The sequence below is a fragment of the Platichthys flesus genome, chromosome 15, assembly GCF_949316205.1.
Source record: "Platichthys flesus chromosome 15, fPlaFle2.1, whole genome shotgun sequence".
In the NCBI taxonomy this organism is placed as follows: domain Eukaryota; kingdom Metazoa; phylum Chordata; class Actinopteri; order Pleuronectiformes; family Pleuronectidae; genus Platichthys; species Platichthys flesus.
Window position 1 is genome coordinate 4,153,433 of NC_084959.1, and position 18,470 is coordinate 4,171,902.

The 18,470-nt window shown below is 43.3% G+C and overlaps 1 protein-coding gene across 6 annotated transcripts in view; it reads left to right on the forward strand.

Annotated features, from left to right (window-relative positions):
* Positions 1-18,470, forward strand: part of ncam1a (neural cell adhesion molecule 1a) — a 218,927-nt gene that overhangs the window by 133,918 nt on the left and 66,539 nt on the right. For all 6 annotated transcript variants that reach the window (XM_062406072.1, XM_062406074.1, XM_062406073.1 and 3 more), the window contains exons 2-3: positions 16,533-16,607; positions 18,128-18,337. In XM_062406072.1, coding sequence (XP_062262056.1) covers positions 16,533-16,607; positions 18,128-18,337 — 285 coding nt within the window. The remainder of the gene's footprint in view (positions 1-16,532; positions 16,608-18,127; positions 18,338-18,470) is intronic.

An 18,470-nucleotide genomic window follows, 5' to 3' on the forward strand; every position in this document is an offset into this window, starting at 1 on the left:
TTCATGTTCAGTTTAACGATGAACCTTTTGTAGGGTTCTGATTGAATGAGTGAAGACCATGAAATGTAGCTCTGAAAAAAGAGACACAAACACATACTGTTTTATATGATATATACTAAATTGGTATATTCTGCAGTTTGCTGTCTGGATATCTACATGTTGCTGAAATTATCTTTTTGCTGATTGTCTGGATTTTGTTGGTATCACTATTGTTTTTTTTTTTTTTATTCCTTTTTGAAAAACAGCATTTGAGCCTATGCAGAAAAATAGCAGAGACATATATTGCTACCCCCCCCCCCCCCCCAACCCATATTTTGTAATACTTTATCTGGAGCCTTATCATTTTATTATTAGTCCCTCAGCAGGCGAGAAGAATAACAAGGAGAGATCAAATGAAAATGAGTCACTGTAGAAGCCGTGAAGAAATGAGATGGTAATAGAGGAAGAGTTCCCTGATTAAACTCCATTAATGTGCATCAACTTCATAAAATGCAGAAGCATGAAGCAGGAAAATAGAGCCGGTTCCCTGCGGAGTGGGTGAGCTGCTGCTGCTGCTGGTGAGCAGGCGACAAGTGGATAATGGGACGGAGGCTTGTGTTGTGCTTTGTCTCCAAGATACTACACTTAAAGAGAAGCATTTGTTAGACAGCAACAATGATGTGGGGAAAAAAACCTGAAAGCAGCTGAGGAGCATTAAGAGAAGCACAGAGGTAATGACCGAACTAATCCAAATGCTGCTGCAACAACTCAGATGAAAGAACGAGGCCCAAAAGCTTTAGCTGCTACCACTTATGTTTGTTCTAATGCTAGCATCACACTTCAGCTACGAAAACATACAAATGACGACAAGATCCACAACTTACCGTCGAATACATCGAATACACTGTCTAATGGGAATACCTATTCATCTAGTAAACGCAATTCAACATTTAAGCACTAACAGTCTCTTGAAATAGCTAAGTCTGCATTGATTTCAAAATAAAACACAAAATTATGATATAAAGACCCCAGTTAAAGCCTGTGAAATTATTATGATGTCAATTTTTGTGTAATTTCCACTTGCATCTTGTGAAATCTTCAAAATAAGCCATAGCCCATATTTGCAGGTAGCAGGGAAGAAGAAATACGGTTGATTTTATGAGGCGGCAGGAAATGCTGCGAACGAGACGAGCTTCGAAACAAAGTGTGAATGCAAAAAATGAAAATATGGCTGGCAGCTTGGAAACCTTGAGTTGCATTGAATAGAAGCAGCCAGAGAAAAATCACATAGAGAGTAAAAGTGTTATTTTTCAAAGTTCAAAAGAAATTCCAGCGCTGGTTTGTGGTTTGACTTCCTGATTCCACACGGAGCCTCGTGAACAATAACCTCTCGGAGGTAAAGACGCGGCTCGGTGGAGGAGGCGTCCTTGAGAGGATTCATAATCACACAAACTAGAACGATATGTGTTGGCGAGAGGAAATTCCTGTGAACCGCTGCTATCTGGTTTCTTTTATGTTCCCTTTTCCAGAAGGTCAGGAGGTCGCGTCCCGCCTCGAGGGCCGCGGTAGGGTCCTGGTATGACAGCGTTCCAAAGGTCACGTGTGCATCCGGGTGGCGTGGTGATGAGGCAGAATGAAAACCTCCCGGAGCCGGACCCGGGTCTGTGGCTGCTGCTGTGTGGCAGACAAAGCTCTGACCTCCCTGTGGAGGCAGGCGAGCAGAAAGGAGAAATGTCTCCCGCAGATCTGTGTCGCACATGAAACACAGTGTCGAGCTCATTATCAGTGCTCACCTGATCCGCTGCACAGAGAGGGGGCAGACTAGACGTGAAGTCAGTGATGGCAAGAGCCGTCTGATCTCAGATCTGTGACTGAGGCTCACAGAGGGTTTGATGGATCAAGAAAGATTTAGCTAAAACATTAAACTAGCCAGGAAGGTAACCGATGATATGACAGATCTATAAATGATAAGCAGAAAACCTGAGATTTCAAAAAACTTTATTATTTTACGTTCAAAGCTGCTTCTTGAAGTAGTTTATTAGAACTTTTTCAAGCCATTTCCATCTAATATTCAAAGTCAAAGAAAGACAGCTTCACATATTCAATAACTACACAATAATTTGGAGTTACACAATTACACAACTTGTATCTTCTAGTGTTCAAAGGTGCATCTTGTCGTAACACAAAGTTCAATAGGTGATCCTTTAATTTCCAGTACTTCCAGAAAGAGCAATGAGTATTAGTGCATCAGGGAAAAAATATCTATACTGCTAGGGGGGGGTGGGGGGGTCGACCTGCCCCCTGCACCTGGGGCAGGTCACCTTCACTTTAGAGTGTCCAGTCAACCTGACCCCAGTATGTTCCTCTTTGGACTGTGGGAGGAAGCTACTTGGAGAAAATCAAACCTTCTATCTGTGAGTTTTTTGAAAGTTTTAGATTTTGTTATTGTTCCTCGTATCTCCTCTCCAGCTTGTATCAGAATCTGTATTCCGGAGCAGACGCTGCACTGGCTCTCTCTCCCTCTCTCTCTCTCCCTCTCCCTCTCCCTCTCTCTCTCTCTCTCTCCCTCTTTCTCTCTCTCTCTCTCTCTCTCTCTCTCTCTCTCTCACACACGGGGTGGTCTGTTTGATGTTTGCTGTTGTCTTTGATTGAGATTACAAATATGCTGTGGGAGCTCAGCCCGGAGTTGCGAGCCGGATTAAGGTCTCTCTATCGTGGTTTAAGGATATATCCCGGCTGCGGCTGTGCCTGAGTGATAGACAGTGTCTCTGAGAGGAGGCGTCTGGCAGGGGGGGGGGGGGAGGATCGGTATCCTCGCTCTCTGCGGCCTGACAGACAGTAAAGGAGTTCATGAAAGGTTAGGAGAGAGCTCTGTAACCGACTGGCAGATATACACCCTGGTGGTGTGTGCAACTGCTTTCAGATGAACGTCCCTTTTGTATTTTTGGGAAGAGCTGTCAGCCAAAGCTTTCATCACAGCAAGCGGCGCATTGGTCAAATGGAGAAAAAGCTCAAGAGGAATGAATTAACAAGCCACTTTCAATTATGTAAAAGAGTTTCATTCTATCTCTAACAGCCAGCATGGAGCTGCCCATCACTCACACGTCCAGACACAGAAACCAGTACCGCTGGGATGCGGTTTATATCGAGTGCGGCTCCTTATTGTATCATCCACTGCTGCATGAGAGCTTCCATGGTGTGGGTTTTTAAGTCTTATGTGCGGGTGATACTCAATGAGCCTGTGGACAGAGGGAAGCGTCTCGGGTCCTGTGAGGAATCAGCACAGAACGAGCCGGCGGCTGTAAAGCGATTGCAAGATTCAATTGGATTTAAGGTCAGCCCTCTGTTCATGGATTCTGCCACATCCAATCCTCAGTGCAGGCTCACTGTGATGCAGTGAGCTATGTAAGCTGGTGGCGCCCGTGCCATGGACACATGCCACATGTTACCCCCCCTCCACCTCCACAGGTTCAACTATGCACATGATTCGAATGCAGCACGTTTGCTTTAGAACGTCTGTATTTGTGCATTGTTCCTTTTAATTGCATTATCTCTGTTTAATTTACTGTGTTCAAATGTATTAAAGTATTTCTCACACCAGGAGTAGTGTTGTTGTCTCACCTGCTGTCAACAACATCACTTGCTGACATGCTCCTCATAAACACATTTTAATTGATAAAGAAGTTGTAACTCGGGGAATGAACTGGTGCCCATTTACTTTTTACTCTGAATGTTTCTAATCTGCTGCAGAGCTGCCGGGGTGAATAGTTTTGATGTAAAATATTGTCTGGTGAAAGTTCTTTATTTTCACGTTGTGTGTTTGTGCACCCCGTGGTTTTTAAAGAACTTTAGTCCACCGGTGGTTTTGACTGAGACCCTCTGTTGACATGATTCCTCCTTAGGTGGTTAAATTGGTTTGTGCTGGTTGTTGTGTGGATCCAGATGGGGCATAATTTAACATATTTGGTTTAATGATCAGTGTCACACAAACGATATGCATGGGACAGAAGTAGCAGCCTCACTTTTCAGGGATATAGCCTGTGTTGCACCAAGTTAACTTTCCCCTGTGTTTGTCTTTCTTGCCCTCTTGCTTCTTTCCTACTAAATTTATGGAAACATTTCTCATATCTTAAAAAAAATTCACCACTCGCAGAATATCATATCTCCCATATTTGGAGTCGGGGGCCCCTCCGAGGTGCCTTGAGGGGAAGCTATCACTGAATCCATCTCAGCAAGTTTATAACCACTTGCTGCCAAACTTGTCTCTTGGGTCATTTAGCCACTGTCAACAATTCAGATGAGGCTGCTGGCCCATGAAGGATAACACCACCGCTGCTCCTCAGACACCCGGCGTGCAGGCAAAGCTTTTAGTCTAACACTACGTGAAAGCCACCGAGGTCAGACTTGTAAACGCAATCTGTTTTGTATCATCATTCGTCTCCGTGCTCATATCGAGGATACCAAGGTTATAACATATGGAATGTTAAGCTACCAAAGCCCAACAGTTTTTTAAATTAACAAAGGATTAAAAGACTTAAATGAAGTGTAGCTCACAGTAACAAGCCCGGAGAGACACTTCAGTCTGCAGACATGAGGTGGAGAGGAACCTCAGTGCACATTTACAAATCTGCTTCAACAGCGGCTCACGGCTCTTATTTTGCCCTTGAGTGTTAATCTCGTGTTAATCGGGCCCCGGTCATGAATATTTCTTTTAAAATAAAAAAAAAAATTATTAAATAAAACTAGACGATTCAAATTAATTAAAAAAACTGTGTGGATATTAGAGCTTTAGTGGTAAAAGGAAATGCCAGCATCCCCCGAAGATTATGAGCTGCATCACAAGCCCAGCAAGTGATAGTTCCAGCTATTTGTCCGGACCTTATTTATTGCCGGTATTCATTCATCTTGTATTCAAGGCAAACCATAACCTTTAAGGAGCACAGCCTTGGAGCCTTAAGCAACGAAATATGTTTACAGAATTAGCTGCAGCCTGGTGGGGGGGGGGATGCATCTTCTCCCAAACACCATTTTCCTTTGAGAATTTATTCAAAGATCCTTCATTGGTGCAAAGAGCAGAGGTAAGAAAAAGATGAGGCATGATTCCTTCAATGCTGAAAGGTTAAAATCTCAGTTTTTCCTCCTTCGTGTGAAGAAATATTCTTGAGGAAAGTTGAGTGTAAAAAGCAACGAGACGTTAATGTGGTTTAGATGATGTGAGCCCGCCTGCCGCTGTGCATGCACTGGAGATTCATCTCTCAGCGATTGGTATGCCACGCAGTGTTCTGGAGCTCGGCAGTCATTATCAGTCTGCTGAGATACAGGGCCACCTCAGGGTCAAACAAAGAAAGAGGTTGGTGGAAGCGCTTGGGCCCTTTTGGCCTCATTAGTTAATTAGAACTGCAGACGGGCAATTTCACTCACACTGAGCGTGCACAGAGAATACAGGAAGAATATAGGATTTAGACTGCAACCAAAATAAGACTTCAGTGGGAAATGCCACGGCAGAGCTTGTTTCTAATTATGTATCTGGTGGATTTTACTTGCAATTCTTGATTTTGCTTCTCAGATGTCAAACTCAGACGCTGCTTCTTCCATCAGAGGATTGGACGTCTTTTTATTTAGCGTCTGGATCAAAAATAAAAACTGAATCTTATAGTTTCTGACCTTAAACATGTTTCATTTCCATTTTTCCGAAGTGCAGCTTGGCCTCTGTCGTATCCCAGTTAATTATAATGTAGCAGGGGATTTAACCTTGTGACAGAAAGACCCTGCTGGAGGTTAATTGGTTGGAGCCGAAGCATATTCAGGTCAGACCTGGTGGAAATTATGTGAAGTAATTTCCCTGATCTTCTTCAGCGGAGAAGTGCAATGTGTGGGTGTGGTGAAAAAGAAAAAGACAAAAATGATGATCAATTTAAAACCTTGAAAAGCCATCTCTGCAAATCACTGGTAGAAGTTTTTCCCAATCTGGTAATGGCCACCAGTCCAGTAAATCATCCAGGTTGCTTCAAAATAAAATGACTTGCCATTACTGCTTTGGCACGGCGATAAGTGCTTATTATTTTATCGCTAATGCCAGTCGTTGGTCAGTCTGTTTGGCTGCCAGTCCAACGTTCTGGTCACAAGAGAGATACCCGAGGCCAGATTCTAATGGAAATGTCGGATACAAGACTCCAAGAGGAAGATTCCTAATCTGGCAACCCTGTATTTTCCTCTGCCACTTCCATCTGATGCGGTTATTAATGGTCCTGAATGACTAAGTGAATTTCTGCCCTTTTTTTTTATATTCGTAAGAAACTTTATTTGAAACATTTAAAAGTCAGATTTTTTTTACCTTTTAAATTCACTGAGAACATTCATACTCCCCAAAGGATGAACTCTTACCACTCGGGATAATATTAAAGAAGCTTTGATCGTGAACCAGCATCACACCGAGATTTCAACTTACAAAATGTCTCTGAACATGTCAGAGCACCGTGGAATCTGTTGAATATTATCAGAGAACCGTTACGTCTCAAAATAAACCCCTGACCCTCTCTGTTATGTCACTCTGAGGTCAGATGCTTTACATCTCTATCCCCATTACAGACCAGACTTCCTGCTGTGAGCTGAACTTTAGATCCTTTCTTTGTGTTTTATGAACTTTTGGTATTTTACTCTCTACCCCTGCAAGCTCCTGTTCGTGATATGTTTGCAGCCAGATGTCTTGGTCTGCCTGTTTTCTCCCTCCTGCCCTTTTGTGCAGCGCTCGCTCCAGGTTCAGTAATTAAGTGCTGTCAGAACGACAAGACTCAAATTAATCAGGGTAAAGAGGGACGATTCACCGTTTCGCCTCCGTCCAATATCCAGATATTAATAATGACAGACGAGGGGCCCGCAGCCATCGGAAATCTATGAGGGAGTTGTTTGTGTGAAGGACGCGAGGTGAGACAGAACGTTTTCTGGATCAATAGAGGAAGATGAGTGTGATGCTGCAGGAAGTGTCACTCATCTCTGCTGTGAAGTTAGTGGAAGAAAAAAAAACCTTTTAAAACTGTTGATTTCTGCTTCCAGATCCACTTCTCTCCACTTGTTATGTGGCTGGATGACAAATTAAGTAGTGGTGGTGGTGGTGGCAGCTACTGGGGAGTGATGGCAAAAACCATAATCCCAACAAAGCCACGATGGTGAATGACTGAAAGATGTGAAGAGAAGGAGCTTAGTCCTTGTCAATGTGATAAGGGCCTGACACAGGGAAACCACTGCTCAGTGCTTTGTACAGTGTGTCAGTGCAGCAAGTTATTGATAAATGTGTGTATGTGTGTGTGGGGGGGGGACCCTTTGAAATGTGCCTCTGAAAAGCTGCTTTATCAGGCTCTGCGACAAGAGTTTGGAGGCAAAGTGCTCAAAGTAAGTTCTCTTCAGCGGCTGAGTTTAACTGCTGCTACGTAGAGTATACTCACAGTTCACCGGCAAATTCATTTCCATTTAAAGTGCGACAGGCTCAAAGAAACAGTGCTGGTAATCAATCTGTACTTACTGTTGTATACAAGTTAATGTTTTATATGAATATGTGACAAATTAAATGCATGAAAGTGACTAATTTAGGTTTGTCCAAGTAAATAAAGAAAGTCTTTTTTAGTTCCTGCCATGCTAAGCTAGCTCTACTTCTAGCAAACCAAAGTTAACATTGAATAACATAGAATTGAATTGATTGGTCCCATTATCATGTTGCCCAATCCAGCATTTTAAGCCAGTAGTGAATATCCCTATGGGACTAGTACGTCACTGGATGAAGCTGATGAGCTGTGACTTGCTTCTCAGGGTGACAACCTGCTGGAAGCACTTTGTGGTTGACAGGATGCAAAGTGAGGCCAGTGACTGGAGCATGGAGTCGACTGGCTGGTGGTCCTTCTGGCCATCAGAGGCTCAGATGAGAAAACAGGCTCGGTGATGGTGACCACTGACTGGAGATCAGGAGTAGGGTTTTCTTTGGGGTTGCTAACTGGGAATCAGCTGTGGCGTGATGCAGCTGAAGGACTCGGGGAGCCATGACCACCATGGCTTCAGGAGGCTAGTAGGCTGGTGGGTCGCCAGCTGAAATGCAGGCTAGGGCTAACAGGCTAAGGCTGGGGCAACTGTTGAAATATTAAAAGCTAGAAGGATGATAACATGGAAACTGGAGTCGAGCTGGCGTGGAGCTAGCCAGCTAGGAAGTTGGTTAAATGGAGGAATTGGATCTGGAGGTAACTAGCACAGCAGTACTAAAAAAGCTACAAAAACCTTTTCCACCGAAGCTTTGACAACAACAGCCAAGGCTGCATATTTCTAGTTCAGTGCTGGAGGCTAGTTGGCAGTGGATTTCTAACGCTGTGAATGCAGCTTCGTTAAGTCACCTCGTTAAGTTCTTCCACCTGAAACCTGAGGTCCAATGGGTCAATTGTTTGTTTGGTTTGTAATGTCACAGTTTGAATTGTTCATTAGTCAACTGCAGCACACTAGCAAAGGCCAATTTTAATGCAGGGAAGTTGCTTTTAATCTGAACTGACAGGTTCATGTGTGGGTGGGTGAGTAAACAGGAAGGAGGGATGACTGTCAGCCACAGACAACAGGAAGCAACATGCAGGAAGCGGTCTCCACCGGGAATGGAGGCAGGTGCCAGATTCTCGTGGAAACACACTGTGACACAAACTCAAACCGACAAACTTAAGAAGAACCGGTGACAAAGACTGTAACGTGTACTGACCGGGGTAACGAGTGGCAGGGGAAGTCCAGCTGATTGAAAACACAGGTCACAGTCTGGGGGCATCTGGTGGGCAGGAGGAGAATGGCAGGTTCTGGCACTGCTGCAGGCTGAAGGGGACTCAGTGGCTCGTGGCAGTGTGAGGTGTTCCTTTGCATTCGCTGCCAAGTCGGGGAAAAGCTTTAGTGAGATGTCGCAGGGTGAATCAGGAGCCAAATCCAAGACGTCATGATAGTAGTGATGAGTGGGTGTTTATGCAGAGCTGTGAAGGTGTCGTAGAGGGTTTTTGAAAATGCCTGTCAGGACGCCTCTTGAAGTTTGTGAAGAGAAGTTTCTCTCAGAGGTTAGAGGGAAAGCTTGTGTGTGGGTTCGGGAAGCACACTGTGTGATAGGAGACAATACAGTGGGACTCGACGTGACTTGACTAACAAAGCTTTGACTTGGTAGAAGAAGGCTTTGCACGGGGGGGGGCGGGCACATTGAGGATTACTGATTGACTCTGTATTTGTGAATTCCAACTTGAGGATATTTTTTTAAGGGAACATCACTGTAAATATTTAAATGCTTTGAACATCAGAGGGTTGCTGGTTTACAGAGAGGAAGGCACTGTAAACTGTTACGACTCTATATACATATTAAGACTTGATTCAGGCAAATGGATTCGTTGATCTTAGTTTCAACCTGAGGTTCAATGACCCTCTCATTTCAGGGCATGTGAGGTGAGTACTTGGATTAGAAAAATCCACAGTCTAGATCTTACACAGGCCTCAGAGATGGTTTCCTCTGCTTAAATTCGCCGAGAGAAAATCTCCTTTTAAGTGCATCTTTTAGTTGCAGTTCAATATGGCTCTGTTTAATATGGTAAACCACATGACAACAAATGGAGTCTCTGCCTATTTTCATTTTTTGTTCCGACCTCTCTCTTACTTTCACTTACAAGGCAACGGCAAAAAAAAAAAAAGATGTTCCGTAATATTCATAAAAATAAAAAAGGACCATTTTAAGATGAAGATTGTCTCCTAATGTCTGGGGAATGCATTGCAGCATTACTTCCTCCTCATTCCCTGTGGGGAATTAAGGATTCAAATGTCGAACCATTTCCTGAGAGATTGAAAATGGGTTTCCTGTTGGAAAGAGGGACTGACATGAAATGACTGCTGTGCACTTTGCATCCTGCTCTTGTTCTCTATGCTCACATCTTGATTCATGAGCACTTGACAAGAAAATCCACACATACAAAAAAAGAAAAGTGAACCTCGGGTCTCATCCTCCTCCTTTTTACGTACGTTCTGTGAGAATTCCTTTCTAACTGCCTGTGCTGGTTACGCATGCATCCCAGTGCGGCGACACACAGCGCCCACTGCCCCTGCATGGTGTGTGCTTGCTCCATCATGACTTGCATGCTAAGCACCAACAGCTGACTGGTGTAGCCTCCTTGTAATGGAGCCAGTCACCACCGGCTGCCAGGCTTCAATTAGCCGTGAAAACCCTCTGATCCAAAGATGGGAGAGAAGCTGCTGCAAACTTCAGGTTGTTCCCTCTCAGCAGAACCAAATACTTCTTGTGTGTTTACTGCACAAACCAACACAGTTTGTGGCCTGTATAAATATTTGGACTCTCACATAATTTGGAATTAAAGAACTCTGTTATTAAGATGCTTAAAGGACGATTCACAGTAGCAGGCTGTAAAATCCCTAATCAGCTCACCAGAGAATGGTCAGTGCTCGTATCTTCACTCTGTGGTTTTTGGTCATTGTTGCTCAAAGCTCGCAGGCGTATTTGCTTCAAAGTATAGAGGGATTATAAGTAAATTAAAACACCATTGCTGTGATTGCTTCTGAGCTCAGCATGAGTAGCTTCAAATATGTGCCTTCATCCGAGTTCTTTCCCAACTCTGTCGCGTTAAGAATTTGAATAATCAGTCCGCATGAGAAGCCCTGAGTGTAGTTGTGTGTATGGATGGGTGTGTATATGCGCAAAGGGGTTGTTTATTAATGTTTGTAATTTCCCTGATATGCTACAAACCTTTATTTCTGATCTTTTTGACCCTAATGAAAATGATGATAGAAAAATTTGAAAGGCAAAGAAAAATTGATTTTTTTTTTGTCCAAGTGTGTTGATTTAATTTCATAAAGAAGCATCAGAAGGGTTCAGATGTTACATCTCTGTGTTGCTTTGAATCTGGAGGCAGTGTAATTACTCCCTAGGGGACTGCGACTAAAACAGCATGACCTCAACTCTCCAGCTCTGCTTTAATGTATTTATTAATAAAAAAATAATTAGGGTGGCATATTTTTATGGTTGTGTTTATTCTGCAAATGACTAAATGTCATTTCGTGGAACTTTTGTTTGTAATAAGATATTCAGGAGTGGACCTGTGGGGATAAAGGTAACTGTGGGAGACTGTCCTCCATGTGAAAGAACAGAAGGTGTCTGGAGTTGCTATGGCTGCTAATTGCCTCTGTGGACGTTTGTGGAACCACCTGACAGGTTCTCTCCTTCCAGAAAGAGTAGGAACAAGAACAGGATGCACTCAGGTTTGATGGCAGAGAAAACTGTCATCTCTGATTATACAGTAGTGCTGCCCCCAAAAATCCAAAAATACACAGGGACACGGCTCTGGAAGTCTGCAGGGACACGATGGAGTTTTATTCATGCAAATATTTGTCAGAGGCTGTGTTCTGCTCTGCATACTGAAACATGTTTTCCTGGGGGAGTAAAAAAAAACTACAACGGGTGAACCAGATAACCCAAATTCCCCCGGGGCTTCCTGCAGGTTGACCCGTTGTGTCCGAGTTGGCCAGTTTGTCCTGTTCAATTTAGCCTAGTCCTGGTTCAGGGAGCTTCTCTACCTCAGTGAGTGCACTTCACAGATGAGTTTCCATCTCCTGCAGTGCTGCAGCGTTCACCTGAGCCCACTGCTGGAATCAGGGAGGCTTGGTGGGATTTAACTTCTTGTTCATGTGCCCAGATGTTCTTTTTTTTACTTCCTCTGTTTCTACACCCACACTGATAATATTTTAATAAAAATATTCCAGCAAGGGGCCGGTTATGCCTCTAATGTTGCTGCTTTGACCACAAAAATGTTTTTTACTTCACTCTGTAACTTGAGTACTTTGAATTACGTTAAAGCCCAGAGTAAAGTCAGTTTATTAAAGCCAGAAACAGACAGTAAATACTTAAACAGCCATAATCATTATACTCCAGACAATTCTGTGTTGTTTCATGGAAATAAGAATTGAGATGTTTGTCGATTTTAATAAGCTTGTGATGGTTGGAAGATGGACGGATGGTTTAGACTTTCTTTATTTATAAACATATTGTTCCATCATCTCCAGTTTTATTCGAACTCAGGCTAAAGTCAAACGTCATGTGTCTGCAGCTCGGCTCTGTTTGGGAGGCAGGGACCCAGAGTTAGTGTGGGCACAGAAGTTATTATGTTTTGTATAGTTCCATATTGTGCCAAATGTGATATAAATGAAATGATGCAGCCAAGCATATGATGACAATGGAGGTAATTCTGAACAATATCCAGCGGGGCTCATTCTCCGACGTGTAGATTTACAGGGATTCACCCGAAAGCCTTCACCTCTGCGAAAATAGGCTGATTTAAACGAAAGGAGGAAGTGCTGTTTGTTTAAGTGGCGGCTGATGTGACTGTGGGTGTCTCAGAGGTGGAACGAGGCGTGAAGACGTTTCTCCTGAGAGCTGACGGAGGTTTAAAGGACTGTAGAGGAGACTGGAGGTGAGGGAGAGGCAGCTTAGTGGAGAGATATTGTATTGGTGTCATGACTGTGCACATCAGGGCAAAGATAGCTTCATCCTTTATCTAAGCTCTCTCTTCACTGTGCCAAACACTTCGTTCTATCTGTCCTGTTAATCTACACCCCCCCCCCCCCCCCCCCATCCCCCCAATCTCCCTGGTTCTGCGCTCCCTCATTTCCCTCTTTAGTCACGTAACCTCGTCAGGTCTCCTTGAATTCCAGGGCTTGAAAGGATGATGCTGGTGTTTCTGCTCGTTTCATGAATTGTCTATAATTTACATTTTCTAAGACGTCAATGTCAAAGTTGAAGCTTCCTTTAAGTCCTATAACATTTAAGACATACACAATGCATACTGTAGGAGCTGTAAAGAAGTTTGTATTTTTCTGGAGTATTATTTTTTATTCATTGTTTACCTGTGATCATATTAATTTGGCAGGAAGTACGTCAAATACGATATGGGGGGGTGGGGACGCTGTATTTTTTGTTGACCGCTACGATACGCAATGCTACACTATGCTACGCTATACTTCACTATACTACGATACCATGGGGGTTGCTGGAACTAATCCCAACTGACCTTTATCAAGAGGAAGGGTAAAGCCTGGACTGGTCACCAGCGTGTTGCATAGCTGACCATTGGACCATTCACTCCAGTTAACCTAAACCCATCCTGCATGTCCTTGGACTGTGGGGAGGGGGAGCTACCTGGAGAAAACCCACAAAGACAGGGGAAGAACATGCAACATAACATACAATAAATATTAGAAATGTCATGTTATGTCATGTTAACAACATGAAGAGCCTGAACGAATCCCCCTTATTTTCCATCCAGTCCACATTTGACAGCAGCATCCAGCTCTATGTAACTCTGCCTTTTACCCTGGGCGTCACCTTTCACGTATTCAAAGGCAGGTTCAACTCCAGAGAGCCGCCTGTGTGTGTGTGTGTGGGGCGGGGGGGTTGGAGCTTCAAACGCTGCCGGGAGCAGCCTCCCCTCTTTGTGTGTCTTAGTGGGTCATCTCTCAGATCACCTTGGACGTGACAGTGCCTTGTATTTCAAGGGCACGGAGATTGACACCGCTTCCCTTTGAAAACAGCTGCCCCCCCCTCAAAGCTGCCCCCCCACCAACCCACCCCTCTTTTTGATAAGAAATGACTTATCGTTTCCTGAATATTTATAGAAAACAGCCCAAATGTCCTGTTTTGTGTGTTTCCTGCTCCACTTTGACTTCCTCATGGACTCCTTTCATTTCAATGGTCTTACCTGTACGTTAATGACTACACCAAGTTAGCTTTGTTGTATTGTTACACCCAGCGCAATCACCATATTAACAATTCCCATTTGGCAGTGGGGGAAATTAATGCTTTAATGGTTCGGATTTTAATGAGACTTGCACTCGGTGTAATTTGTCTTTTATTATTATCTCTTTTGAAAATTAGTGTTAGTGTCTCTACAGTTTTTTATTTTAATGAGATTGTCTTTGTTAAAACGTTTTTTTTTTCAAGGAGCACCTGGTTTCTGTGCATTTAGGCCTGGTGGGGAAATCAAAGCAGTGAAGCTTCTGTTGTGTTTGGTATTTATCTTCTATTACGATGAAGGGATCTTTCTAAAGAGGGATATGTATATGTGCATATACATATATTTAAATGTGCTGTATACATTTAGGCTATATGTTTAAACGGGAATATGGCTTTTGCTCCATTTGGCAGACAAAGCAAATTAGACTTTATCTAGTTCCTTGTTCAAATGAAACAAGGGGGTTTTGACGAATTTCTTTTGCCACTATAAGCCTCATGACTTCTTAGGTTTCACACTTTCATTTCATTACTCCAGATATTCTCTCAGCTGAGACACAGACTCACACAGAGCCGATGCACAAGTGGCAATTCGGAGACACACACACACACACACAACGAGAAAGTGAATATGAGAATGACTATCTTTCCCACACCGCCTGAATTCCTCTCTGTTGTCTTTAGCGCTGCAGATATGATCAGTTGAGTTCTGGCCAGTTGTCTTAGTCTTAGTCGGCAGGGCCTGGGTTTGCAGCCTCGTATATCTGCGATCTGGTAGATGAGGCACGGAGGAAATGGATATGTTGGTTTTTCTTTGTATCTACCTCCAGCCCTGTAGAAGCAAACACAATGTGGGCAGTGGGTTTTTTCCTTAAACTCTCGAGGCTCCATGCGAGTCCGGAAACAAAGGCCAGGTCATTCATGTGGCAGAGGCAGAGTTATTCTGCAAATCAATATTTGTATTACTCCTTGATGGAGCCTGGGAGAGGGGGGGAGGGGTATTATTCCCTTCTCGACGAGTTGAATCCATATTTAAGATTGTGATTGACAAGGAAACTTACAACAGGAGCTGTTGTTGTAAGATGCTGATCACATGTTGCACCATACCTACTTAAAAGTCCAAGAGAGGAAGGTTTCCTAACATATCAACACAACAAATTATTTCAACATCCATTGAGGGTTACAAGGAAAAAGCTGTGATTTCATAGACATCATTTAAAATGTGGTAAATTTGTGGAAAAGATCCATTAGTTTAACCTCCCGCCATTGTTTGTTGATCCACTGCTTTAGGGTCAGAAAGTGAAGCACCTCATTGTTCCCTAAACACAGAACCCCATTGTGTAAAACAGTTTTTGTGCAATCCCTGATAGTGTATACATTTTCCTTCGCCAAATATTTTGCCTCGAGTTCTGCCTCAGTGATGATGGTCTTTCACATAAAGAAATGTGCAGGAGGTAAAAAAAAAGGAAAAAGGGCAACGAAGGCAGAGAATGTCTCTCCTCATTCACTGATGTGTTTCCTCAGCTGTGAGATTGTGGCATTATGAAGCAGCAGCAGCTCATTGTGGTGACGTTAGTTAGCCGCCTGGCTCTTGAATGGCGAGTCCTTGCAAAACCGTTCCCATGAATTTCCTGATGTGAATTTAGCTGAGGCCGACTCGCCGCGTCTGTGTGAAGTGGAAATGTCTTTGTCTCCGTACCCCGACCACGATTCGGTGGCTTTTTCCTCTTCACAGTCTGCACCTTGCTCCGGTTCCTCACGTCACTGAGGAGAGAAGTCTTAAATTAAACCTCTCTTGTCGCTCTGATGTAAATGAAAAGTGAGGATCCTCTGATTGGGCTTCGACATGTTGACATTCTAATAAATATGCAATATTTTCCATCCTGTTATATTTGTAGACCTCTTTGCAGTTTGAGAACAAACACCAGGTGTTGGTCCAGATGCTTTTTGAATATCGTCTGTTAGCGTTTACTTTTAGCTGCTGCTGAGACATCATGGAGACTCAGGAAAAAGGATTCTGTCTGATATATGGCATTTTGCCTTTTAAATCACCTGACAGGGGGAAGCAGGGATGGGGATGGGGACAGGGGGGGGGGGGTGGTCTCTTATAAACACTGAGTGAAGAATTAAATCCTCAGAAAGTGATACTGCATAAATCTAAGAGTGGACTGAAGATAAGCTTACCCCCCCAAACTTCATTAAAAAATGATAACCATCCAAACTCCTGTGATATTTTATGATTATTGATAATTTGTCATGAGGTGTTTGACATCATAAAGTTAACTGTCAGGGTCTCAGGAACAAGATTCATTGACAGCTCACACTAAAACAAAGCACCGTCTCAGTTTTTCTTCAATAATGCAACTTTCCACCCAGCTCCTGCAGAGTGGGAAGCATCAGACTCCACCGTGATTCAATACCTTCAACACAAAACCCACAAGAAAACATATGAAAAGAATGTAAAAATGATACAACTTTAATGTGCAATGCATCCGCCTCCTTTCAAGCTGGCAGTTCCACAAGGTCCTTGTAGCAAAATGTAGATTTACAACCCGTGTGCACGTGGAGAAGTTGCACTCTAGTGAGCATACATATTTCATCCCGGAGTTTCATTCATTGAGGGTATGCGTGAGGAAGGCTCGCTTTTTTGAGCAGAGCAAAGCAATTTGATTTGGAGCCTTTGCCTTATTGTGCTTTGCCCCCTGTGTCACCATCTGCCTCGATGGGAAAAACCTGGAGACTAATGTATATATTTCTTTCTCCTCCACAGCCTCCATCCGGGTGGAAATCACTCCGACGCAAGGAGAGATCAGCGTGGGAGAGTCCAAGTTCTTCCTCTGTGAAGGTAAGACCACAAATATCACCTCCTGCGTACAGTGTATAATATCCCCCTATTAATTCAGTTACACAAGTCGGGCTAGTGGATATACACTTATTAAACATTAAAGGAATTCTAGATAAGAAGAGATAGCGCCCGGAACAGGACGAGTCTGGCCGTTTGTTCTGAGATCAGATCAGGTAGAGGAGTGGAGCCGGAGAGAGGAGGGAGCGAGGGGCCGTCTGAGGAGATAACGAGAGAGAGAGGTCTTGAACTTTCGCTGTGTTTCCAGTGATGAGTGTAAGTAGATGTGCAGTTGTCAGCTTGTCTGAGATCCAGGGGGGAAGTCGGTACATTAGGTGAGTCACCTGTCTGACACCGTACAGCTCCCTGTACATGAGTAACGGGGTCAGACATTAGAAAAGTTAACCTGAACAACCTGGGAATTCAAGGTTTGTTTTACTGGTTACAAGCTGAGATGGATCCATTCATGCAGACTAGTGGACCTGATATCTCCAGAACGCCTTGAGGGAATTCTGTCAAATTTGGTACAAGCATTCACTCGGAGTCAAGGGTGAGCTGATTAGAATTTGGTGGTCAAAGGTCAAAGCTCAAGGTCACAGTGGCCTCACAAAACGTATCTAAATTTTGAGTAAAAGTAAAAATATATTTGTTTGGAGTTGAAACAACCAATTTTTAAGATTTTTCTTTAAACCCTCGGTCAATAAAACTAAAATATATCTGAGAGTCATAATAGAATATGTATTTTATTCCTTTATCATTATACTCAAACAGAATCAAATGGATTCCATCTCCCAGTCGGCTGCTCCGTGGCTTCGTGTTGAAACTCTTGTGAAGGTGAACTCACAAAAGCAAAGCTCAGTATCTGTGTGCAAGAGATGAAGCTTTGACATTTTTAATTTGACTCAGTGATATTTCTGACTTTTAAGATTTCTATGAAAGAAACATGGCTCCAGGTCGAACTGCAATTTTATTAGTTGAAAAGAATATCAGAAATTCACAAGGGATCCCTCTGTGTTTCTTTCAGAGATTAAGAGACATAAATCCCCAAAAAATAAAATTTTGTTCTCTGAAATAAAATGTTATGAACTGAAAGTGCACTGGTCTTTAATAAAAAATAAATGAAGTGGAAGAGTTGTTTGATTTTCCTCTCAACCAATCGTCCTGCTGAGCAAATAGATTTGAGTTTGCGTTTGTGGTGTGATCTTAAAAAGACGTCTCCTGTTGGGAGATCTTCACAAGAGCTCTTGATGCATGGGGTGAAGATATTAGCTTTCAGGACTCGTGGAAGTTATAATGACTCGAGTTCCATCCTTCACTTTGAATTTGGTTTGTGTTTACTTACAGATTATCACGAGGGCACAGAGAGAAGTAACGTGTCTGAAATACGTTGTTCTGATATCATGCAGAAAAACAGAATTTCACTTCACAACAACCAGTTTTGTGTGTTCTTCATTTATTTGGCTGATGTTTAATTGTGTTAATAATGAATGCTTCCTCGCCTCACGTGTCCTTTTCCTCCTCAGTGGTGGGAGATGCTAAAGACATCGACTGGTACGCGCCCAGCGGGGAGAAGATCCTTCCCAACAGGCATGACATCTTCGTGAGCCGCAACGATGAATCCTCGTCCACCCTCACCATCTACCACGCCAACGTGGACAGCGCCGGCATCTACAAGTGCGTGGCGAAGACCGGGGAGCAGGAGGCGCAGGCCACCGTCCAGGTCAAGATCTTCCGTAAGTGTTAAAGAGTTCTGAGGCTTGTTGGTCAAATGGTTTTGTGTTCACGTGAGAATCTAATCAACGTTATTACAAAGTCTGCATGAACCAAACCAGACGTCTTTGAACAGTATGCAGGAAGAGGAAAGTT